At 39.0% G+C, this 21369-nt stretch overlaps 1 protein-coding gene across 1 annotated transcript; it reads right to left on the reverse strand.

The window, feature by feature from the left end:
- Positions 1–4280: 4280 nt before the first annotated feature.
- Positions 4281–19242, reverse strand: LOC130695081 (diuretic hormone receptor-like). Its single transcript, XM_057518193.2, has 14 exons — positions 18982–19242; positions 15617–16175; positions 13024–13231; positions 10139–10232; positions 9989–10082; positions 9118–9198; positions 8809–8885; positions 8376–8507; positions 7014–7199; positions 5709–5911; positions 5509–5639; positions 5244–5414; positions 4958–5040; positions 4281–4840 (listed from the first exon to the last, which is right to left on the reverse strand). Exons 2-12 carry the CDS (start codon positions 15930–15932, stop codon positions 5332–5334), a joined length of 1605 nt encoding a protein of 534 aa, XP_057374176.1. The 5' UTR covers positions 15933–16175; positions 18982–19242; the 3' UTR covers positions 4281–4840; positions 4958–5040; positions 5244–5331.
- Positions 19243–21369: the final 2127 nt, after the last annotated feature.

Consider the following 21369-nt stretch of genomic DNA (forward strand, 5'->3'; position numbering starts at 1 on the left):
CCCGTTTCCCCTTGACTCATAATAAGCCCGTAGGGGGTCATGCCCCTACTGTACGGTATATATAAAAACAACATATACCGAGGTTTGGAGGGCTCTGGCCGGAAAGGGGACGTGGGGTGCCGCTTAGTCCGATGATGTGTTCACGGAGGGTGACGTGGCTGCCCACAAATCCGAACTAAAGGTTAATCGCTCCTGTAAAAATGTTCCAAATCTTCAGCTCTTCTTCCGGCTTCTCTTAGCCAATCACCGGGTAATCTCCCCGGTGGGTCAACAAGGCAGTGTCTCCCCCTGCCTGGGTTGACGGCAACTTTTGAAAGGGCTATTGTGCCTTTTTAAAGTTGCAAAAATAATTGTAATGTGCAGAGAATTGTCAATAAAATGTTTTTTATAAAATATTTTTTGCAAAATTTGTTTCTTTCATTGTCTGTGTTAGCTGTGTTCACACATTACATTTCTCAACTTTTTTTTTTATTGCTTTGCTTTTATTTGTTTTTGTCACTTTTGATGGTAAGCATTGTTTCCATGGGTTTATCGTTTATTTGTAAGCATTCTATTATTATTCAGGGAACGAACCCTGGATGTTCGGTACACCGCACCTATGCTCTACCAATGAGCCATGAATCGTATGACGTTAAGTTGGCTTTTTTCTAGTCACTTGTGGACTTGCATTTACACTTAGAATAAAACTGAAATGCAATTCTGCAATATTCTCTTCTACATTTATTTATATCATTTTTACACATCTATAGAGGTTTGAACCCAGGGTATCAGGTATCGTAGCTAAAGGCTCTACCACAGAGCTATGAACCTTAGACACTAATAGAAAGATAAACATATAGTTGTGAAAGACTGCATAAACATCCTAGACGATAACAAATGATATGCGATAATAAAATAATTAGATATGTCTCGTGGCTCAATGTTAGAGCATCGGCGTTGCATGCTGAATGTCTTGGGATCGGTTCCCATACGAGTAAAACAATACAAAATTATTTCAAAAATATTCAGATATTACACGTTGTTCCTTGAATCTAAGTTGAAGAATACAAAGAGTGTAATAAATAATAATTGAATACTTAAAGATAAACGATAAACCCATGGAAACAATGCTTACCATCAAAAGTGACAAAAACAAATAAAAGCAAAGCAATAAAAAAAAAAGTTGAGAAATGTAATGTGTGAACACAGCTAACACAGACAATAAAAGAAACAAATTTTGCAAAAAATATTTTATAAAAAACATTTTATTGACAATTCTCTGCACATTACAATTATTTTTGCAACTTTAAAAAGGCACAATAGCCCTTTCAAAAGTTGCCGTCAACCCAGGCAGGGGGAGACACTGCCTTGTTGACCCACCGGGGAGATTACCCGGTGATTGGCTAAGAGAAGCCGGAAGAAGAGCTGAAGATTTGGAACATTTTTACAGGAGCGATTAACCTTTAGTTCGGATTTGTGGGCAGCCACGTCACCCTCCGTGAACACATCATCGGACTAAGCGGCACCCCACGTCCCCTTTCCGGCCAGAGCCCTCCAAACCTCGGTATATGTTGTTTTTATATATACCGTACAGTAGGGGCATGACCCCCTACGGGCTTATTATGAGTCAAGGGGAAACGGGGCTTCAGAAAAGAAGGGAGCCCAGATATGCACTTCAATTTTTTTAATATCAAATACCGTCTGGGGAATCCGAATTAAGTATAGCAATGTCATGTCATCCATCCAATCAATACAATTTATTCATTGTCTTGCCCCAACCAAGAATCTTTTCAGATCCAATGTTACTATTAACCTATGCTGAGAAAAGAAAAACACCATTAAGCATCTCAATTGTTGCTCATGTGACTTACATGACTTATAGATTCAACTTCTGGCAGAAGCTTGGGAAAGGCCATACAAATTGCAGATGAAAATCATTGTATAAGGCTCTTGAATGGTAAAATAGCACCCCTAGAATGTTGCATTGTTGATAGTTGTGTTCAGAGTATGCTGAAAATCCTTTCCTATTGGATAAAATTTTTTTTTAGATTAGACATGGTTGGCAAAAAGCAGGAGAAATGCTTTGTCATAAATTCAAAAAATTTTCAAGAAAATTCCTTTCATACCTAAAAAGTCCATGTATGATGTTCATTGCTGCAATGCCAACGAAATGAAACATCTTTTAGGGCCATTTAAGTACCCAGCTTCACCAACACTCTGAACGTAAAGGACAAGTTGTTCTTTAGCAAGAGAAGCAGAATTATTTGAGGCTGACAGAACTATAAAGGATTGCTGTTACACAGGATTCATTCACACAAGATGGTACTTCTCATTAGACAATTTGTATACTCTATTACTTTACCTCATACCTTAATGGTAATGCACTTTCAGCGTTTTTCAACTGTAGGCTCATTCTTCCATCCTGTAACACTTCCAGACTTGACTTGATCCCCCACTAAAATTCTGTGAATGCAAAATAATAGCATTAAAAATACTTTTTCGATAGACAAAAAAACGAAAAGTAACTAATTCATGTTTTATGTTGAACTTGTGCTATTTCTGGGTTTCCGTACCACACCCATTTTCAGCCCAAATACGGTCCCACAATTGTTCACTTCCTTCGCTGCATGGACTTATTACTAACAATTCTTTTAGTGCAGCACTAACAGAATTTAACTTTAACACACTGTCAGGTGGTAGACTGAATAACTAAACAATAAATAATTTTTTTTTTAATTCTATACTTATTTTGAATTCTTATTTGAAAAGTTTAGGTACCTGGCTGTGTTCGCCTAATGCCAACTCATCCTCACGTTCAGTTAGGGATGAGTTTTGAAAAACCTCCTTCACTGTTTGGAAACTGTTCCGTTCCAATTTGTTCTTTTCCCCTAGCTGAGCTTGTAGACTCAAAATTTGAGCTACAAAACACAAATGAATAAAAGCAAATAAATAGAATCATTACATATTAGGCCTTACCATCCTTAGCTTTGCTGTTATCTAATATTTTGTGTTGTTCCAATAATTGGACCTGCAGCTTCATAATTGGATCTAATAAACAATAATTAATAATTGAAAACCAATATAATAATGTTTATACTTATCATCCTTTTGTTGTATTATTCTATCCATTTTTCAATTGTTCCTCCAGCCACGCGTTATTCTCCATCCACGCTACTGAACTAACTGCTAATGGAATCCAATGGACTGAAATTGCCTACGCCAGTAATAACGAGTCTGAGCGGTAGATGGCTACGTGTCGGAAAAAAGAAAAAAGTGTGATTTTTTTTTTTTCTTGGCGAAATTTTTTTTTTTTGTGTAAAACGGATTGCCAGACTTGCCGTCCGATTATTTCTTGAGCGATTATCGGTAGCCGTCGATAATCGCAAAAAAATGATCGGCGATCATTCGTCTGTTGAAAAAATTTGATCGGCGATTAAATTTCTTAGCGATTGTTTTTCCGATTATTTTTGACCGCCATCTAGCAGTAAGAAAATAACTTGCCATTGTTTAAATTGAAAAAATTGAAACAAGTGAAAATTAAAAAAAAAGCGTCTGCTACAAAAATGACAAAGCTATGAGTAGACTTTCATATAGTCTCATCTACCGTTCATAGATGTCACTAAATAATCGAAAAATAATCGCGATTAAAAATAAATTTTTTTCCACTTTAATCGCCGATTTCGATTATTTTAAAATAATTTGTTCGCCGATTAAAATTTTAATCGAAATCGCAATCGCGATTAATTTTCAATCGCGATTACGGCAGGTCTGCGGATTGCCATAAAGGACATCTTCCGGAATTGTTTAAACACAGTTGTATTGCCCAGGTAGCAGACGAATGTTTTCATTGCAACGAACACGCTCATTTTTGCCAAAATCGGCAAAAAAGGGAAATCTTCCGAAAATGAATGAAACCACCTGTTCTAATGCAAAATTTAATGCCGATTTCGAAAAATACATTTTTTTTCTTGTTAAACTATTTGTTTGGGAAATAAACGGAAGAAAACGGGGTTGTTACGCAAAAAATTGTCATTTCATTTTTCCCATTTATTCCCTAAAGCCCAATCTAAAAACAGTCTTGATTTGGACAAAACTCACAGTAGAACCAAAGTTAACACTGATTCCAAAAAAAGCCTTCATTTTTCTTTTTCTTATATCAGCATTTTTTTAGTGGAGAAAAGTGCCTGTAGCTGTAATAGATTTATTTACCCATTTTTTTTCCAATATTTAAAAAACTTTTCCGACCTTCGAGCTGTCAATTGTTTTTCTTCCTTAAGAAACTAAATGAAAATTTTCAAACACACGTCACACATTATTTATTGAACCGATTATACATATATAAATTTGGTTATCGTCAAAAAATTGTTCAAGTAACAGTATGAAGTATGATGTACAACTTTAGTGCGTGTCTTCAATTCGGGATTCAGCAGAAAATCTAGCATCCTCAGTTAGGAAAACAACAAGCTATTTTACGCCTAGTTGAGTAGTCAAAAATTTGGAAATAGGAAAACTTGACGTACGTATACGCACAGTTTATATTAAGGTACCAGTATGGAACGAGAGGCGTCGGATAAAGCGCCTTTAAGGGTTATTAACTGAAGGCAGGATCACGTTTCCACAATTACACCATTCGATCAGTTTAAGCGCACCGATGAAATTTCGTTATCGCTGTGAATCGCCAACACAGAGAAAACATCCACAAAAAACACAAAACAAACAAGGGCCGTGACGAATACATGGATAATGTTTACAGTGAAATAAGTAACACCCATAGTAGCATATTGTTTCGGTTTTTGTATGAGCGTACACCTCCTGAAGGAAATCCTATTCCAAATCGTTGGCAAATGAATGTTGGTACCTTCTGAAAACCAAGAATATAAATTGCTAATACTTAGATGAAAATATTTGGGCCTGCTAGAAAGCTTTGATATTGTAAGGGTAGAACCAAATATAAAATTCAAATGAGATTTATTCTTACCTATCCTCAAAGGTCCAAGTTTTTTTTGTAAACGTGAAAAAATTTACTAGCGGTGATTGTTGATCAAACGTTCATAATCCTAACTAATAGAAAAAAAAAGAAAAACAAATAACTGTTTCGAAAATGTCCTAAACGTTCCCAGTTAGATGTTGAAATTTCATCAAAACCAAGCTTGCAGCCATCGGATGACACACATTAGATATACGAAAGGTTATGTCTAAATTATGCAATTATGCACGCAACATTTGTTCTCCAATATCGCGAATACAATGTAAAATCAACTTACATAAATACCAGTATCCGTTGTGAGCAAACATCTCCATAAAAAGTAGTGACTGCCAATGACCACTAGCTATCAACCCGCCTGCTGATGGCTAACAAACCGAGTTTCTGCATTTATTCACTTTGCTGGGCAGGTAAAGTTCGAGTTGTTCTCGCATGTCCAAATTGCCTTCAACTATAAGCCAGGAAATAAAATGTCAGGAATACATTATTATGTAACATTTTTACATACGTTTACCCTAGCTCAAACGTTTAAAATTAAAAATTACCGCTAATGTTGCTCGGTCCGAAATTGCTCAGATGAATGACCGAACTGGGGGTGAAGGCAGTAACCATCGTCACATCACTGAACGCAGAATCACGTTTGTTCTGACTGCGTTCTTGAAAGCTGCTATACAACCTACGAAACAAAACAGATTTTCATTTGCCGTATCAATCGGCTCTGTTCAATGGAAGCAGATTTGTTTACCTGGTGCTCTCGGACGTAGCTCGAAATCCATCCATAGCATTGCGTTTGTTACTTAACACTGCGCCACACCTATTAGCTCGGCTATTGTGACTTTGGGAATGATCAAGCCAACGACTAGTGGTTCTCCATCTGTTCCAGTGGTGTCTCAACGAGTTGCGTACTTCCGTATTGAGAAAGCAGAAGAACAAAGTGACCAGGAATCCCTGAATCAGAGAACACATTAATAGAATTACTGCTATAATTTACAAGAACATTTGTACAGAAGTAACAATTTAATATATGCAAAATAAGATTTCAATGATTCGAAAAACCTATGAACGAACCTAATTGATAAATCCTACGAACAAAATCAGAAGAAATATAAAACCTACTAAATTGCATTCAAGTCCGCTAGCTTCTGTGAAGCTGAAACTTACAGTCGTACCAATTTACCCTGGACTTCCGGCTGACCTGTCTCAAAGCATTGCAGTTGACGGAGAATAACCGAGTAATAAAACCTACGGGTCATACAGAAGGGGCAAAGCAGAGACTTGGTGAACTAATAAAAAAAAGGGGGGGGGGGGGGTTGAAGAGTTGCCAGAATTACAGAGACCGGCAAGAGAACATTTGTTGAAAGAGTGGACTGCTTCAAACAACCTGGCGTCGATGCCAAACTACTATCCGGTTTCTTCCGCCCAATCCATTCCGTTGCTGTAGTACATTTCCAGTTGGGCTACTGTATATTTATGATGGGGCAACAATGACTCAGACGCAGGGCCCATCACAAGCCATCTCTACCTTGTTCCATTCAGTTCCAAATGCCCAACAAAGGAGAGTATGTCTGCGATGGAGCAAACAGAAAACGACATAACACAACGTCGATTCCTTACATTTTTCTCCAGGAAAAAGCTTACACGAAATATACGATAATGATGACAGCGCAGGGGGAAGATGCCGCTCGAGGACCTTGTAAAGATGGTTATTGGCTACGTCAGCCTCTATAGCAAAAGGCAGCCTTCTACTATCTCTCTTTTGTGCAGAGCAGAGCTCTAAATTTCAAAGCTAATTGTCTTCGAAGTTTCTGTTCGACTTCACACCGTACAGCTGCCGACTGAATAGCGCCACATAGAGCCTTCCTTTGCATATTAGTGATGACAAAAGGGATTTGTAAATTAAAACTCCACCTAACAGATGTTACGCATATCTGTCATTCAAATTCTGGGAGCTTGATGCAACGTACGCTGCGACACATACGATTTGTTATGCCGAACCGATTAATACCTGAGAAAAGTGAGGGAATTAAACAAAAAATATGTCGTTTCGAACCTGAGTGGAAAGAAGAACAGCTCGAATGTGTGAGAAGTAAATGGCGATGAGACCCTCTGTAGGTCCGGCGATGACCAGCACGTAGGTGAGCCCGAGAAGAGGAATCAGCACCAAAAGAGCTTTGCTACCTTTGCGGTACTGTTGCGTTTCGGCTGAATTAGCTGAGCGCAGTTTCGTTATCAGAACCTGGAAACATTGCCAATAGTACAGCAATAAAGAAGAAAAGAGAAAAGGCCTCATTAAATAAGTATTGATCACCGTTTTAAGAGAACAAAAAAAAAAAAGATAAATCCATCGTTCGCAGTATCCAACATCCATCATTCTCCCATCTGTATTTAACTTAAAAACATGAATTTCTTGTTGAAAGAGCAAGAGATAAATGATGGAAAAGCAAGATCGTATTGTACTAGACGTTCCGACTATGCATCTGAACTTGACTGGCAGCTTCCTTCATAGATTTTTGCAAGCAAAGCTACTCGATCCTTCTGACGCTCTTACAGTCGTGCCCCTAGCGAGAAAACGGACCATCATCATTGATCACCTTTCATTCACGCGTGCGAGTTCTGTGCGCAGAGAGGTCCACTTTCATCTGGGTGCGATCAAAACCTAGTGATTGATGTTGTTTTTCCATCAGCCGATTACACTGCCCGTTTCTCACATGTTTGTTTGCAAAATGTATTGCTTCTACTCGAGTATCAAGAAAAGCGTGGGTGCGTGAGCGTGAACTTGGTTTAAACGATAATGTTAAATGCTGATGGTAAGCAGCCTTCAATAAATTAACTTAGTTCAACGGCACTGTGTACCCAAGAACTTCTCCGATGTGTGATCAATTTTAGGCAGGTCTATTTGTCGAAAACGGATATCAATTGCCATCAAATCTAACCAATAGGACGTGAAATATGTCGGAAAACACTTGCAGTCCGCTTTATTTTCCTTAAAGTTTTAGATCATATTTTGTTGGGGTAAATCTGATTATCAAGAAAAAATTTACGACTATGTCAAGTAGGTTGGATTGGGAAAAAGAGAAACTTAAAAGTTATGATGAATGGCCAATGTTAATCATGTGTTGGAACTTTCCGATATGAAAGGCTAACCAGAAATGGTAAAAGAAGACCAAAAGTATAGCAGCGAAAGGCTGGATGCAAAAGATCTGCAGGCGACGTGAAAATGCAACACATGCGTAGGTGTATGGTCAAAATATTGTTTGTAGGTATTCAATGTGTTATTAATGAGAAGCGTGACCCCTCAAAAAAAAAATTTAGAGTAGCAGAAGTTGTATGCACTGTTTTATCCACAGTTTCGTGGATACTTGGTGTTGAAAGCTGATTTTGTCATGAAAAACGAGCTAAAAATGTGACTCACCCACATGATCTTGACGAGAAAGAGAATGTTGACGAAGAGGACAATGATAGCCGGACTCATATATATCCAGTCTGTCGAGTTGGACACCATCCACGGACAGTTGGCCAGGAATGACTCCAGGTCCAGCTTCTGCTGTAAAATGAACAGAAGCACACGATCAACGACGTCAACATTCACAAGAAAATCAACTAGTCAAATTGGCAATCGAATCCGCCCTAAAGAACATCAAAGTAACAGGCCTTCGTCGTCTGTAATTGTTGAGCGTTACTTCAAGTTCGTGCATGTAAACAGATCCTTTCTACGTTAGTTCGTTTGCTCCAATGGATGTGAGACAAACGTAAAATGCAATCAAATGTTGACGCACCTTTTTGACAAGTACGTAACGTTTTGCTTACGATTAAAGAATTGAAAGATAAAAGTTGAAGAGACTTACGTGGCCTTCTGTCGACGTGTAAGTGAACCAGTTGGCTTTAACGACAGCCCACACGATGACCACCGGTAGCGGAATCCCTGCCAAACGATCACCAGAATACAAAAAAAGACCATTTTAAACAAAACCATTTTCTCTGCACGCGAATGATACGTTTGATATCGATTTAGTACAACGTTTAACGTTACGCAGCCGTCAGGTAAGAGACCCACATTGTTTAGCAAATTGCGCACTTCGTGAGAAGGAAATGTTGGGCTCCAATAAGGAAATGCTCGAAGAAAAAGAAAACAATAAATTCAATAAATATCTTACCCCAACCAATAAGCGCGTAGATGCGTAATCGTATCTTGTCGGCAGAGAACGTTTCCACGACGAGCATGTAGAGGTAAAAACCTATTGTGGCAGGATCGAGACATAAACAGTTTTGCGAAAATCTTTTCTCTCGTTTCTGTGAGAAAACGAGACTGGCACAGGAATGTCATCATGTCCAATGAAACATTTGGTGAAGAAAAGGTTGGAGGGCTGACAAAAAATGCGTTGCCACGCATTTCGGAGAACGGGAATAGAAATTATGTACTGCATTTTCTTTCTTTTCCTATTAGTTTGGGTTGCCATTTCCCCAAAGTTTGTTCCAACGTTCTAGCAATAAATTCTTAGAAATACAGTAGCCCGTTCGCGGAGGAAGAGCTCAGAACTTGTTTATACATCTTCTCCGAACAAAGATCCATAGAGCGCAATAGTCCCGCGAAATAAACGACACAGGAATACCATCGCACAATGTCCCTAAAACGCTCCAGATCTTACGAATATTGTTTGCTAGAGACGGAAAGAAGGGAGAAAGAAAAGACCCGACATTCATCGGGACAACATTGAACGTAGGCACGTACACCAGCCAGGTTACTAAGGGCTGTCCTAATGTCTGTAGCGTCGGCGTGCGATCGATGCTAAATGCGACACCAAATCCACATCGTCATATTCCCCGATCTATTCCACATGTCACCCACTTCTTTTTTTTTAATATAAGCTTTTCACGTTGAGAGTTTGAGAAAGCGTGAAAGCCCTCGTCTTTAGGTCGGAAATGAAGTAAAGGAAATTGAATTTGGACGCCCCGCCGACGATTGGGATTTTTTTTTTTTGCAAAGTCTTCCGATTCTGAATAGGATTAAAAAAAAACATGGTTTACCTTCGACAAACATCCAAAAAAAGTTGGTCAGGTGGAAGTAGTGAAGAAAAATGACTATGATACACGATCCTTTATTGGTCTCGCCACGGTACAACTGCAACCATAGAATTAATGTGATAAACATCAAACTGGTATGACAGAAAAACGTACCTGCAGAGTAGCCGTGACGATCCAGAGGAGGTCGGCCATGATGTACGTGATGAGCAAGTGCGTGTGGATTGTGTTGCGCAGGCAGCGGAGGTCCCTGTGCAATCATAGATGTTGTTAAGAAAAATACGTATTGTATTTGTGCACGGCATAATCTGATCCAACAACCCTCCGTGATTTTCCAATTCGTCATGAAAAATGCTTTGTAAAACAGTTGCGTGACTGCATGTAAAATTGATAGAACTAGATCGTTCACGAGAGACCATCATGCGATTGAATCAAACTGTTCGTTTTTGTCAGGATGACATTGTCAGACTGTTTCCCAACTCTTTCACAAACATGTAGAATTAAAGGATGTTATAGCAAGTTGTCATATACATCTGAGGCGCATGTGATGGAATTCTCACGCTTGCCCTTTCCCTGTTGCATGACATCGTTAATCGGAAAATTATTAAACGTTTGTCGCGCACGCAAATGATCTAAATACTGCGTCACTCTGAAGGACTAGAAAGAGAAAGACTTAAGACACGCTCGATTGAAATTATGGAAGTTCTTTTTAAATAAACAAGCTTGGAAATAGAAGAAGACGGTCATCAGTTTTCCTAATGAAGCGAAAGAAGGCCAACCTCTTTTACGTCCTACACCCAAAAAAAGAATGAACTGGAGACATTTCTCTCTTTCATTACGTCTTCCAATCAGTTTGATAAATTGTTCCGTGATGTTGCAGCCCATTTGGAAAGGCGGTACGATGTAAATCAGTGTTGAATGACCAGATTTGCACGTGTAATTTGATCAAAACATTAACCCCCCCCCCAAAAAAAAAAAAAAACACAATTTTAAAAAGATAAAAGATAATCTATTGAGCCAAACGTAAAGCTCTGTTGATTTTCTACCATGATTTGTTTAACATTCACGTCAAAAAGAGCTTAATGATTTAAAAACCTATAAAGAACGTTTAATGGTGCAAAGAGCCGGAAAAGACTTGAAAATAATGGGGAATAAAACTACGTCGTTAAGAGCAATTGGCCACTGAAGTATTCAGCAAAATTCCATAACCTCTGACACTAATAGGTAAGACGATGGAAATCTATAGGTTTACACAGTCACATTAATAACGAGGTGGAATCGATCCGCCAGCACGTTCCGCACTCGTATCAAAAAAGCAAATGGCATTCGGATGAATAAGAAGCCAAACGAAGAATAACGCTAATCATTTTACAATGATTGCCGTGCTGAATCAGTCGTCTAGCCAAAAGATATTGACGGGCGCGACAACTACTTGTATTTCTGTACAGCACGTCCTTTAGTTTCATCCATGTCAGGCACGTTCCTATATACTCCCCCCCATCCATACCACTAGTTTAGCTGTTTCCCTTCTCTTGTTAACGGCTGCGATATGGTATACATAGTAATGTTTCCCACCGCAATCGAGAAAAATGTTATAATAAATTCTTTAATAAAAAAAAAAAGGACAAGCCGATGATGTCAACATCTTTGGTTCCTGCGCGCAAAACCATTAAAGAGGAAACAATAAATGGGTTGCACGGAGCAAGAAGAGAAACTATACCATATTGACGGGGGGTATAACGTTAGAATACATAAATATTACTGTTGAGGTAGCAATATTCTAAAGAAGACAAACGGATGAAAGTCGTTTTTTTTTTATTTATAGTCGATGGGCAACACGGAACGACACGGTCATCATTTCTCGGCCGTTTACTTTCGACGTACGTGCTGTTTTCTCTTTGGGTTTGTCTTCCATCACGGTCTTCTTTCAATGTTTGAAAAAAAAAGAATTCGAAACTCATTCCATTAGCCAATTTTTTTTTAAAGAAAAGCTACCGTCTCAAATTTCAATCCTTTCTTTCATTAAATGATATTGCCAAACAACCGAGAGGAAAATTATGGAAAGCAGTCAGAGTAGATAAACAAGAACACATCAGCACCTTTTACGGTTAACAAGCCAAACAATTTGTCAGCGGCAAAGCAAGTAATATCGGATAACTCGGACGAATAAAAGAAGAAGACGAGTGGCAGAAAGAAAAACGCTGGATCTCCATCACAGTCAGAAAAGGGTTTGTAAAACACAAATAGATTCATGCTTGAATTCCCGTAGCTAAAATAATCACGACGAAGGCAATTCTTTGGAAGGACTGTTTTTAGTGGCTACTCGTTTTACAGTCAGCAGCAAAACATGCCACATGCCACCGCCAACCTTATTCGGCAAATCTGATTTGCCCTTTTCTATTAATTAAAGCGCGAGCTAACTTCCCGACTGTCAAAGAAACGATCAACCTTGATGCATTCCCAATTTATCCCCAACATATTCCCGGACACGGAATCATATCCGACCCACGCCATTTCACCTGGCTTTGGAAACAGAACCTTTGTCGAATCAAATCACGCTGTTTGTACAGTAGGACAAAGCGTTTCTGCAGAACCTTTGCCCAGCAGCATAACGCATCCTTTGTAAGTTTGCCCCAACGTTAGCCTACCTAGACGCCAATTATTACAAATGTTGCAGGGAAAAGGTCAATTTTCTCGCTGGTTTCCACAACAACGCAAAAGGTGTGAAACCGGAAAAGGGCAGAAGCGAAAAAAATGTAAGAAAAAACACAAACCAAAAACGGTTGTAAATGTAAACAAGATTTTTTTTCCTTTCTAAATGGACAAAAGAACCTGGTTCTCGGCACGTGTCTGCTGAAGGCGGAATCGAATTTCCGTACGGATCGCATTACACGTCCATTGACGTCAACCCAGCATCCAATTTTAATTCAAAAAAATAATCCAAAAAGGAGAACCACACACACAATAAACAGCAGAGGTGCCGTACTATAGAAAAAAAAGGGCTACCTAAATGGATATCGAATAACAAATCAACAACTAACTTGTTGTGAATAAAGATCCAGATGGCGAGAGTGAGGGCCACGATGGAGACGGTGTAGCCGGTAAAGTAGATGGTGGTCGTGTCCTCGCTGATGCCGACGCCGTACTCGGGAGTTGCACCTCCGAAATCGGTCGACAACGGCACACACGAACGGTAGTTGCTATAATTTGCCCACATTCCGTTCGGCTGGCAGACTCTCGTCGCATTATCTGAATGAGCAAATCAACATCAATTAATATCGAATCATATAAAATTAAATGGAAGTTGAAGATGGAAAGTTTTATGTACTAATTGTCAGTTATCACATTCAAGAAGAGATGCCTCACTTTTCTATAATTGTGTAAGACTTGTGAGTTCTATAACTAAAGTTCTGTTTTAAATTTCCATATGCTGAAGTACATTTGAATTACGAGATGGGGAAACTCGCTACCAATCGAAGGGGAAAGAGAATGGCGTTTTTTTATGAGTTCTCCTCAGTCAAGTTGACTAATTAATTCTTTTTTTTTCTTTAGCAACTCAATCATCCACAGAACGGAATTTCCCTATGAAGCAGAGAGAGCAATTGAATCCGACCTCATAAGCAAGCCAAAGAAAAAAACGCTTAATAAACTACATGGATTGTTCGAATACCCTACGATCAATAAATGAACGCCCAATATCGAAGATTACCGGAATTCCAAAACATGAAATCATTCAAAACAAATGAAATCTTTTAAAATCTTAAGCTAAACTTAATTGGAGGCTAGATTTTCTTTAAGATATTGCATCCCCTCCCCCCCCCCCCCAAGTTAGTTTTTTATTTTCTGAAAAAGCTCTGAGCTGTTTCACGTGCGATCTTTTAAAGATCCTTTGTTGCTGCGTGGGGGAAATTTGATTCCCTGCGTTTCTCCACTCACCTTGCGCCTTGTTCCCCGCTTCCATACCTTTACCAAAGTTGAAACTTGAAACTAAAGTCACCTAATCCTTTTTTGCTGCCTACGTGATCGGGACGCAATTACCATGAGCTCTTCACGTCATGTGATTTGATGCTTATTCAGCCTGCATTTATAATGGATTGCCCTAAAAAGACAATGTAGCAAGTTCATTCCCTAAGAATAGCGAATGGCTTTCGGAAATTAAATTAAGCTCTACAATTTCGCAGCAAAGGTTCGTAGCTTCTACATGTCCCTGTAAACGACATCGAAATAGAAAAGCGTCACGTAAGCAAAATAGGGCCAAAACGACAAGTGGGATAGTAAAGAATTTAAAAATCAAGCAAAACTATTTTTAAAGAACATTGTGCATGTCCTAGGAATATAAACTAAAAGAGGGTCAGGGATGCAAATTTGTTGAAACGCATGGGCCATGAAATAGGTCTCAAATTATGTAGGCTAGTTATTACTGTGACAGAGAATGTCAAAAAATTATTTTAAAAGCAAATGTTTTTTTAAAAATAAATTCCATCATGTAAATTCAACGTGTCCTGCTGATGGCGAACGCACTCGAAAGTTATGGAAGTTTGCGAATTGAAAGTGCGTCGCCAGCTGTTTTTAGTTACTGTCGTGCCACTCGTGTTAGGCCAATCAAAGGAATTATGAATCACGAGGGGAAATCAAATAAGGGAACGCTTTAACTCTACCATCCCAATGGCGAGTACCTGAACGCAGTCACTCGGAAATGGCAATAAAAAATTACATGCAAAGGTAACGATGGCGAGCTTTAAAAGGGTACAAGAAATTCTCTTTTCGTTAACTTGTGTCATCCATTGATACATCAGAAATGGTGTAAAAAGTTGTGGTCATCGTTTCAAAGATGACGTCAACATGTAACGACGTGTGAGGGTCTCAAGCAAAGATGACAAGTCCACGCAAATAAATTTCAGTTTCATTTTGCATCTTTAGAGAGAACTCTCATGTCAAGGATAAATTAATTCAATGTAGAAACTATGCCAAAAAAAGGTTAACGATCAAATTAATAGAAAAACCTACTGCCACTCGTAGCATTTTCAGTTATAAACGCTAACTACGTCATAATCGTCTCGAGATCGTGACTTCTGGATCAGTGAGGCCAATGGATTTCCAGACACCCTGTGATCAAATAACTAAGGTTGTTTTCGTTCCTTTTGTTTTCTTTTTTCGGGTTTCGGTTGCTAACTAGTTGCGACGGACGCTTTAAAGTACTTGCGAAGAACGGAGGGGTTAACAAGTCCATCTTTCTGCGTGACTGATTTTTAGGGGGAAATGTCAGCTGCTGGATTTGATCTCAAGAAACATGACATAGTGTTACGTAAAAACAAAAGAATAGCTGCAGTTATCACAAAATTCAAAAGAAGTTCAGTCCACATCCCCATCAAGTCCATCTTTTCGTGTTACTATGAGTTGCCATAATCCTAAGCTCTGATTCACTTATGTAATAAATAATTCAGTGACATGTCACTACCTCGCAATCTTTCTCCCGTTATTTTTCACGAACAACTGAACCCATTCGAAAGCGGACTCTAGTTACATCTCCTCCTCTTTCTTAACTGACTATTTAATGCTAATTCAGACATTAACGGCCTGAAAGAAAGCGACAAAAAGAAAGAAATAGTATTAAAAGACATTGTGGGTACTTACGGGCCGTGTCGTATTTGATGCCGTTGAGTTCGTCGACGCAAGGGAGGACGGACGTCGAGCCGGCCAGCGTCGTCGGCCAACAACTGACACCATCCCACGTACTGTTGCAAAAGGCGGAGACAGTTTCGAAGCCTTCCGGCGGATAAGGTTGGCGCAAGAAATTAAACAAACAGTCCAATTCGTTCTCGTTGGTGATGTTGAGGGCCATTAGCTCTTCCAAGCCCACAATGTCGTCCAGCATCATTTTATCGGACCCATATGCGGCTTCGTCCGCCATGTCCGCCAACTGCTCCGACCAAACGTTTTCAGAAGCCATTGGAATAACTAGTCGATTTCAATCTCTTCTAGTCCCGGCCCTCGTCTAATAAATTAGAATCGAATCGATGTTCAGCGATCACAGGAATATCGGCGTCGATCTGATTATCCGATGTGGCGTGCAGTTTTGGAATTCCATCCGCAAAAATCTGGAAAACGCAGATGCTGGCAAACATGTGCCATTTTCTTCTAAATTTTGCACGTCTTCGTACACGATGGAAAATAATTTGCCTTCCAGCCACACCTAGAAAAATTAATAGATTCAATTTTCATTAGATATCTAACATATTAAATGGCATATAAATCTTAAATAATTTTTTTAATTTTCGCTACGACTTTCCCTGTCAATTTTTAGAGTCAAAAATGGAAGATAAAAACAAACAACTTTCCCATGTTACGATGTTCAGTTCGCGTCCTATTGACAGCGGAACAAAGGGGCTACAGATAAGAGATCATTACCTTTTCCATTTCTTTGTTTGCCGTTTTCTTTTTTTGCAAGATAAAAACAGGCAACACGGTAGACTATTCCGATAGTCGAACCGAAATAGATGGAGCAGAAAATAGCTTTGGCACAAACATAAATATTCCTGTTTACTATATACACCGGAGGGACAAATATTCACGCAGCGGTTTGGCTGTACATCAAATATCCCTCACCTATAACGGTCTTCTTATCGCTTTCCTCGCAGTCGTGTAACGTCATTTTACAAGTTGAGAAACAGGAAGGAGTGAGAGAGAATTAAGTGGTGGCCAACTGGCGGCAGCGACCGAAATAAACAAATTTATATAGCTTTTTAAATGTTCCTATTTTGAAAATTGTTGATGTAAACGACAGATGCAAATCAGTTGCATTGGCTCTAGATGGAAAAACGTTTCAAGGCTATGACGTTTTCAATGCCAAGTAATCTATATATGCACAATTCCGAGGAACCATTGTGAGTCACTTCGACCGTTCGCCGTTTAAAGGAGTGAGTTAAAAGAAAACAATGAGACGATATAGAAACATAAATGCGATACGCACGGTAGGCAAATTAAATTGAGAAGCTGCATCTAAGAATGTAAAGCGAACTGGTTATGATTGATCAGATAAACACGTATATATATTGGTAATGCAATAAACAAAAGATGGTCGTCTTCCAAAAATGCGAGGGAAGAAACCGGAAGAGCGATATAGCAAAACAAGTTCAAATGAGCTCCACGTGTCCTCTGGCAGAGCTGCCGGAAATCGATTAACTCGGCTGCCATCGACGACTCTGTCAGTGACCGAACGGCGTTAACGTGCAATGACGGAGCACTTCCTACTTGCATTTGTTTTTCCCACTTCCTTCCTCTATTGTCGTTCGAGCCTGTATTTATTGTATTGCATTTACCGCTAAAGCCACTAAGGATCCTTAGCTACACTGTTGGCAATCATATCATCTATTGACATCAATAACGGCCAAACCCAATCGTTTAGTTGAATCAGCTTATTAGAATGGAATAAACAAAAGAAAGATGGTTAGCTATATCAAAGACAATGAAAGAAAGTAACGACGCAAACAAAGCCAGAGTGACACAACAATCATGTCAAACGGCTAAAGGAAATCGCGCTCTGCGACCGGATGGCGGTTGAACGAGTTTTCCCCGATTTTTTCGTTCTTAAGATAATCGGGTAAAGATAAAAGATGTATCGCTATCAGAAATTTGAAAACGAAAAGTTGCGACAAAAAAAACGTGGTTGTTTTGGCCTGTGCAAGAGTTAGTGCCATCTTGTTTTGTATGCATATGTTATGTGTCTGACCATCGACCAAAAAAATGCCATGAACTTGTTCATCCCTTTCTCAGCAACCACACGTTCGAGTTCGGACCTTTTAAAAGCTTGCGCGTGCACAACTTGAACTTCCTTTTTTCCTCGCGAGATTTGTCTTGATGCTCTCAAACTATTCTCAGTTTCATACTTGAAAATGTATCAACAGACAACTTAAAAGAGCAGTGAATCGTGAATCGTATCCACACCTACTGCACAGCTTTTATACTTGGCCATTAGTCGTTTAGAAAGAATTATCTCGTAACTGGAAATTGTTTATGGACTGCTTTTGCCTCTCAGCTTTGTTACACCAGGTTAAAAAGAAGATGGGACAAAATAAGAGAGACCCGAGCACATACTTGACAAGTCGCAGAGCACAAGCAAGCATTTCTTTTTTTATCGTTAGATATTTTATAATGAGCGTAGGCATCCACTCCGGATATCGGTAAGGTCGTATCTAAGAGGTAGGATAGACCCAAGGAACGGTACGCGCAAGCTAACTACAAGAATTTGCTCGTTATTTGGTAAATGATTATTTTTAGTTCCCCATTATCACCTGTAATAAATCTTTTTTCTATTTCTTTCTTTAAAAAAAGATTTATTGATTACGCTTGTGTTTGTTAATTTCATCTTCAGGCATAATGGGCAAATACTTATCCGTTCGAATGCTTGCTGTTCTGTTAATTAATACGTAAGAACTATGGGAATGAGAGGATTCGACGGTCATCAAAGTCCAAAAATCAACAAGAACGTCATTAACGTAACTGCAATGTAGCATTAATAATTCACTCCTCTGGCCGTAATAGTAAATTATACAACACAAATTAAATATGCCTAATTAGTTTAATTTCAAATTTAATATTAACTACGTCGTAAGCTATTTATATTCATCTACTCGTACAGCATGTCTGAACAACTTATTGAATCTAATGAGGTACGATGATTTTGAATCGATGTGATAAAACAAAAGGCATAAAAAAACGGTTTGCCAATCTACTCAACCCAATGCAATAGCACGTTCTTTCTACATCAAAGATTCCGTGGAGTCAATCCCGTCACAAATCAAGACTACAGTTCAATCCTGCTACAGTCTACAAGGAAACTGGAAACCAATTAAGACAAGATCTAATCTCGGCTTCCGGCAGTCAAACCAGAAATTGCAATCTATTGTCCCTCACTGGCCCGTGCATCCCTACTCAGTTCATCCACTTTCTAAACAACCTTAAATTGTATTCCTTAAAAATACTCGTCAAAGGGTACTCACCTAAGATACAAGAAGGATTCACGCTCGACACTAGCACGTCCACAAGGATTGTCTGTCAAAGATCTTGCTGTCCGTTCAACTCAGTTTTTCTAGCCCACTACTTGAAAAAATTGTTCAATTTCTTTCCTACGACTAGAGGAAAGAATTGAAAAAACGTGTTCAATCACACAATAGAATGAGGATCTGAAAAAACGCGGGAACACCAAACGAGGTCTACGTCTAACTGAGAATGTGCAACTGTGCCAGACGAAATTTCGATGGTGAGTCGCTGACTGAGGCGTCCACACAACTGACAAGTTCAGACATGACCGGCTACAGTGTCGCGCTCTTTCTGGCGAGCGTGCGCTCTCCCTCTAGCGTCTCCCTCTGTCGGCGTAGTTGAAGGATCCATCTTTCAATTTTACTAACATTTTTGTTTTTAACAAATTTTTTTTAAACCTTTTTCTTCTCAGTTATTATCGACACCTCATTTTATTTCCTTTTCTTTATTTTTTACTTAATGCCACCATTTTATTTGCTGGCAATCAAAGGCAAATTGCGTAGAGAAAAAGAATTCGCAATTTTTTTTTTCTTCATGGGACACACACAATTTCTGGACGGAATCTTGGCCTTCGTCCCATCGCATTCATAGGGGCATTCTTATTTTCTTATTGCCTTGGTCCATACCTTTTTGTGTTCATTTTGATGTCGTCTGCACAGCCAAAAAAACCCAACTAGGATTTAGTTTTGGCCTACACAAAAGCTGTAATCACGAAGAGAATATAAAGGACACCAAATGGCCGAATGAATTTCGAAGGATTTATTGCGTTTGTTGTTTCTTTCGGATACATCCTATACGCAGATAATGGCCAGATTTGTGAGGACGTTGTTTTTTATATGTCCCCGTTGTTACGGTAGCAAATTGACGTCCCGACGGATAATAAAGTTCTCCCACTCCTAAGCCTTGTACAGTCAATTTCAGTTCAGTGGGCAAAAACCACAGCCAGATATATTTTTTTTATCGAAATTTTTTTGATAAACTTCGTGGACAAAGCGTGAAATCGATGGCAATAGAATTCTAGTAGAAAAAACTTGCGGGATCGGCACAAAGTCGTAGCCTACAGGCCAACAAATCAATTGAAAAGAAATTCGCAAAAAAAAAGTCCATTCAGAACATCCAGACGTTAAGTTGAAATGTCTAGACATCCTCCCTTCTTTTTTTCCCGAACTTTTCACATATATTCCGCCCTGGAAATGGTATACGTAAGAAAGCAAATCCTTCTTGGCGACACGAGTCTCTTCTTTCAGTTTATACGTCTATCTGCCATTATCCATTGCAGTTCTTTGTAGAATGACAAAGAAGGACGACTCCTTTTCCGATTCACGATGGATGTTATAGACCGTCCTCTTGTATATAATAGCCTGGTCCAGCTCTGCTTTATAGTGTAAGTCGAAGGCCTGTGGAATTTCCTGTGGAGATTGACAGCCGTCGTTGCAAGCAATCGAAAAAAAGCTGCACTCTATTTCCGTCCTAATAAGCGAAAATCGATGACAACTCTTCAGCTGACGTATGGTGACGTAACGTATATGTCATTTCACCTTTGTTCCGCATCGACCAAAATGATGGATGGTGGCGTCTAACCTTGTAATGAGAGAAGGTCTCTTAACGCTGAAGGGCATCCACGTGACGGAGCAAAACAAAGGTGATGGGTACGAATCTTGGACTTGGTAGTCTAAGTTTCATTCTGAAAACGTATTCGATGACGAAAACAAAAGACGATCGTTTTAAAAAAACTTGAACAGATTTATTTAGTAGGCTATTCTTGAATTTGCTCATTTCTCGTTGTCGAATCATTTCTAATTACGCTAATAGATTCGTTTTTTTTTACATTTGAATCTTATTCTTCTATTATTCAGTTGTCATTTTTTTAAAATACTGATCGCTGGTAATTGACATCCTGATACATTATGATGAGTTGCATGGTCGATTAACATGCCAACTCATTATAGTCGCATTTGCAGTCGTTTTCATCCTAATAACGCACAAGTTGACAACAAAACATTAAGCTTTTAATGCTAGAGATGTAAGGAATACTAACGAATAACTTGGTAAATAAGACAGCATTGTACCGCATACATTCTGAAAGATGAAAAGACGAGACATAGCGTGAAATAAGTCCATCTAGATCTTCTCAGCGAAAAGACCAGACAACAATGTTATGCAATAATAAAAGAGGGTAACGTCTTGTGAATTAGATCCATATGTTACAAACATGACAAAGAACGTTCAGGTTGCTAAGATTTGCCCTTTGTCGCATTTGAATCATTTGTAAATGTTTTAGTTTGTTTATTTGCAGTTTGCCTGCTTACGTACGCAACGTTAGCAGCCTCCCAGTCTGGTAATGATTT

The sequence above is a fragment of the Daphnia carinata genome, chromosome 7 (assembly GCF_022539665.2).
Source record: "Daphnia carinata strain CSIRO-1 chromosome 7, CSIRO_AGI_Dcar_HiC_V3, whole genome shotgun sequence".
Classification (NCBI taxonomy): domain Eukaryota; kingdom Metazoa; phylum Arthropoda; class Branchiopoda; order Diplostraca; family Daphniidae; genus Daphnia; species Daphnia carinata.

Bases quoted from the DNA above. Each gene is read 5' to 3' on its own strand.
- LOC130695081 (XM_057518193.2), bottom strand. From the start codon at position 15,932: ATGGCTTCTGAAAACGTTTGGTCGGAGCAGTTGGCGGACATGGCGGAC. The intron at 8,508-8,808 runs GTAAGTCTCTTC...TTCATTTTACAG, and splicing joins ACACGTCGACAGAAGGCCAC to CAGAAGCTGGACCTGGAGTC. The intron at 5,912-7,013 runs GTTCGAAACGAC...TCTCTGATTCAG, and splicing joins CTGTTCTTCTTTCCACTCAG to GGATTCCTGGTCACTTTGTT.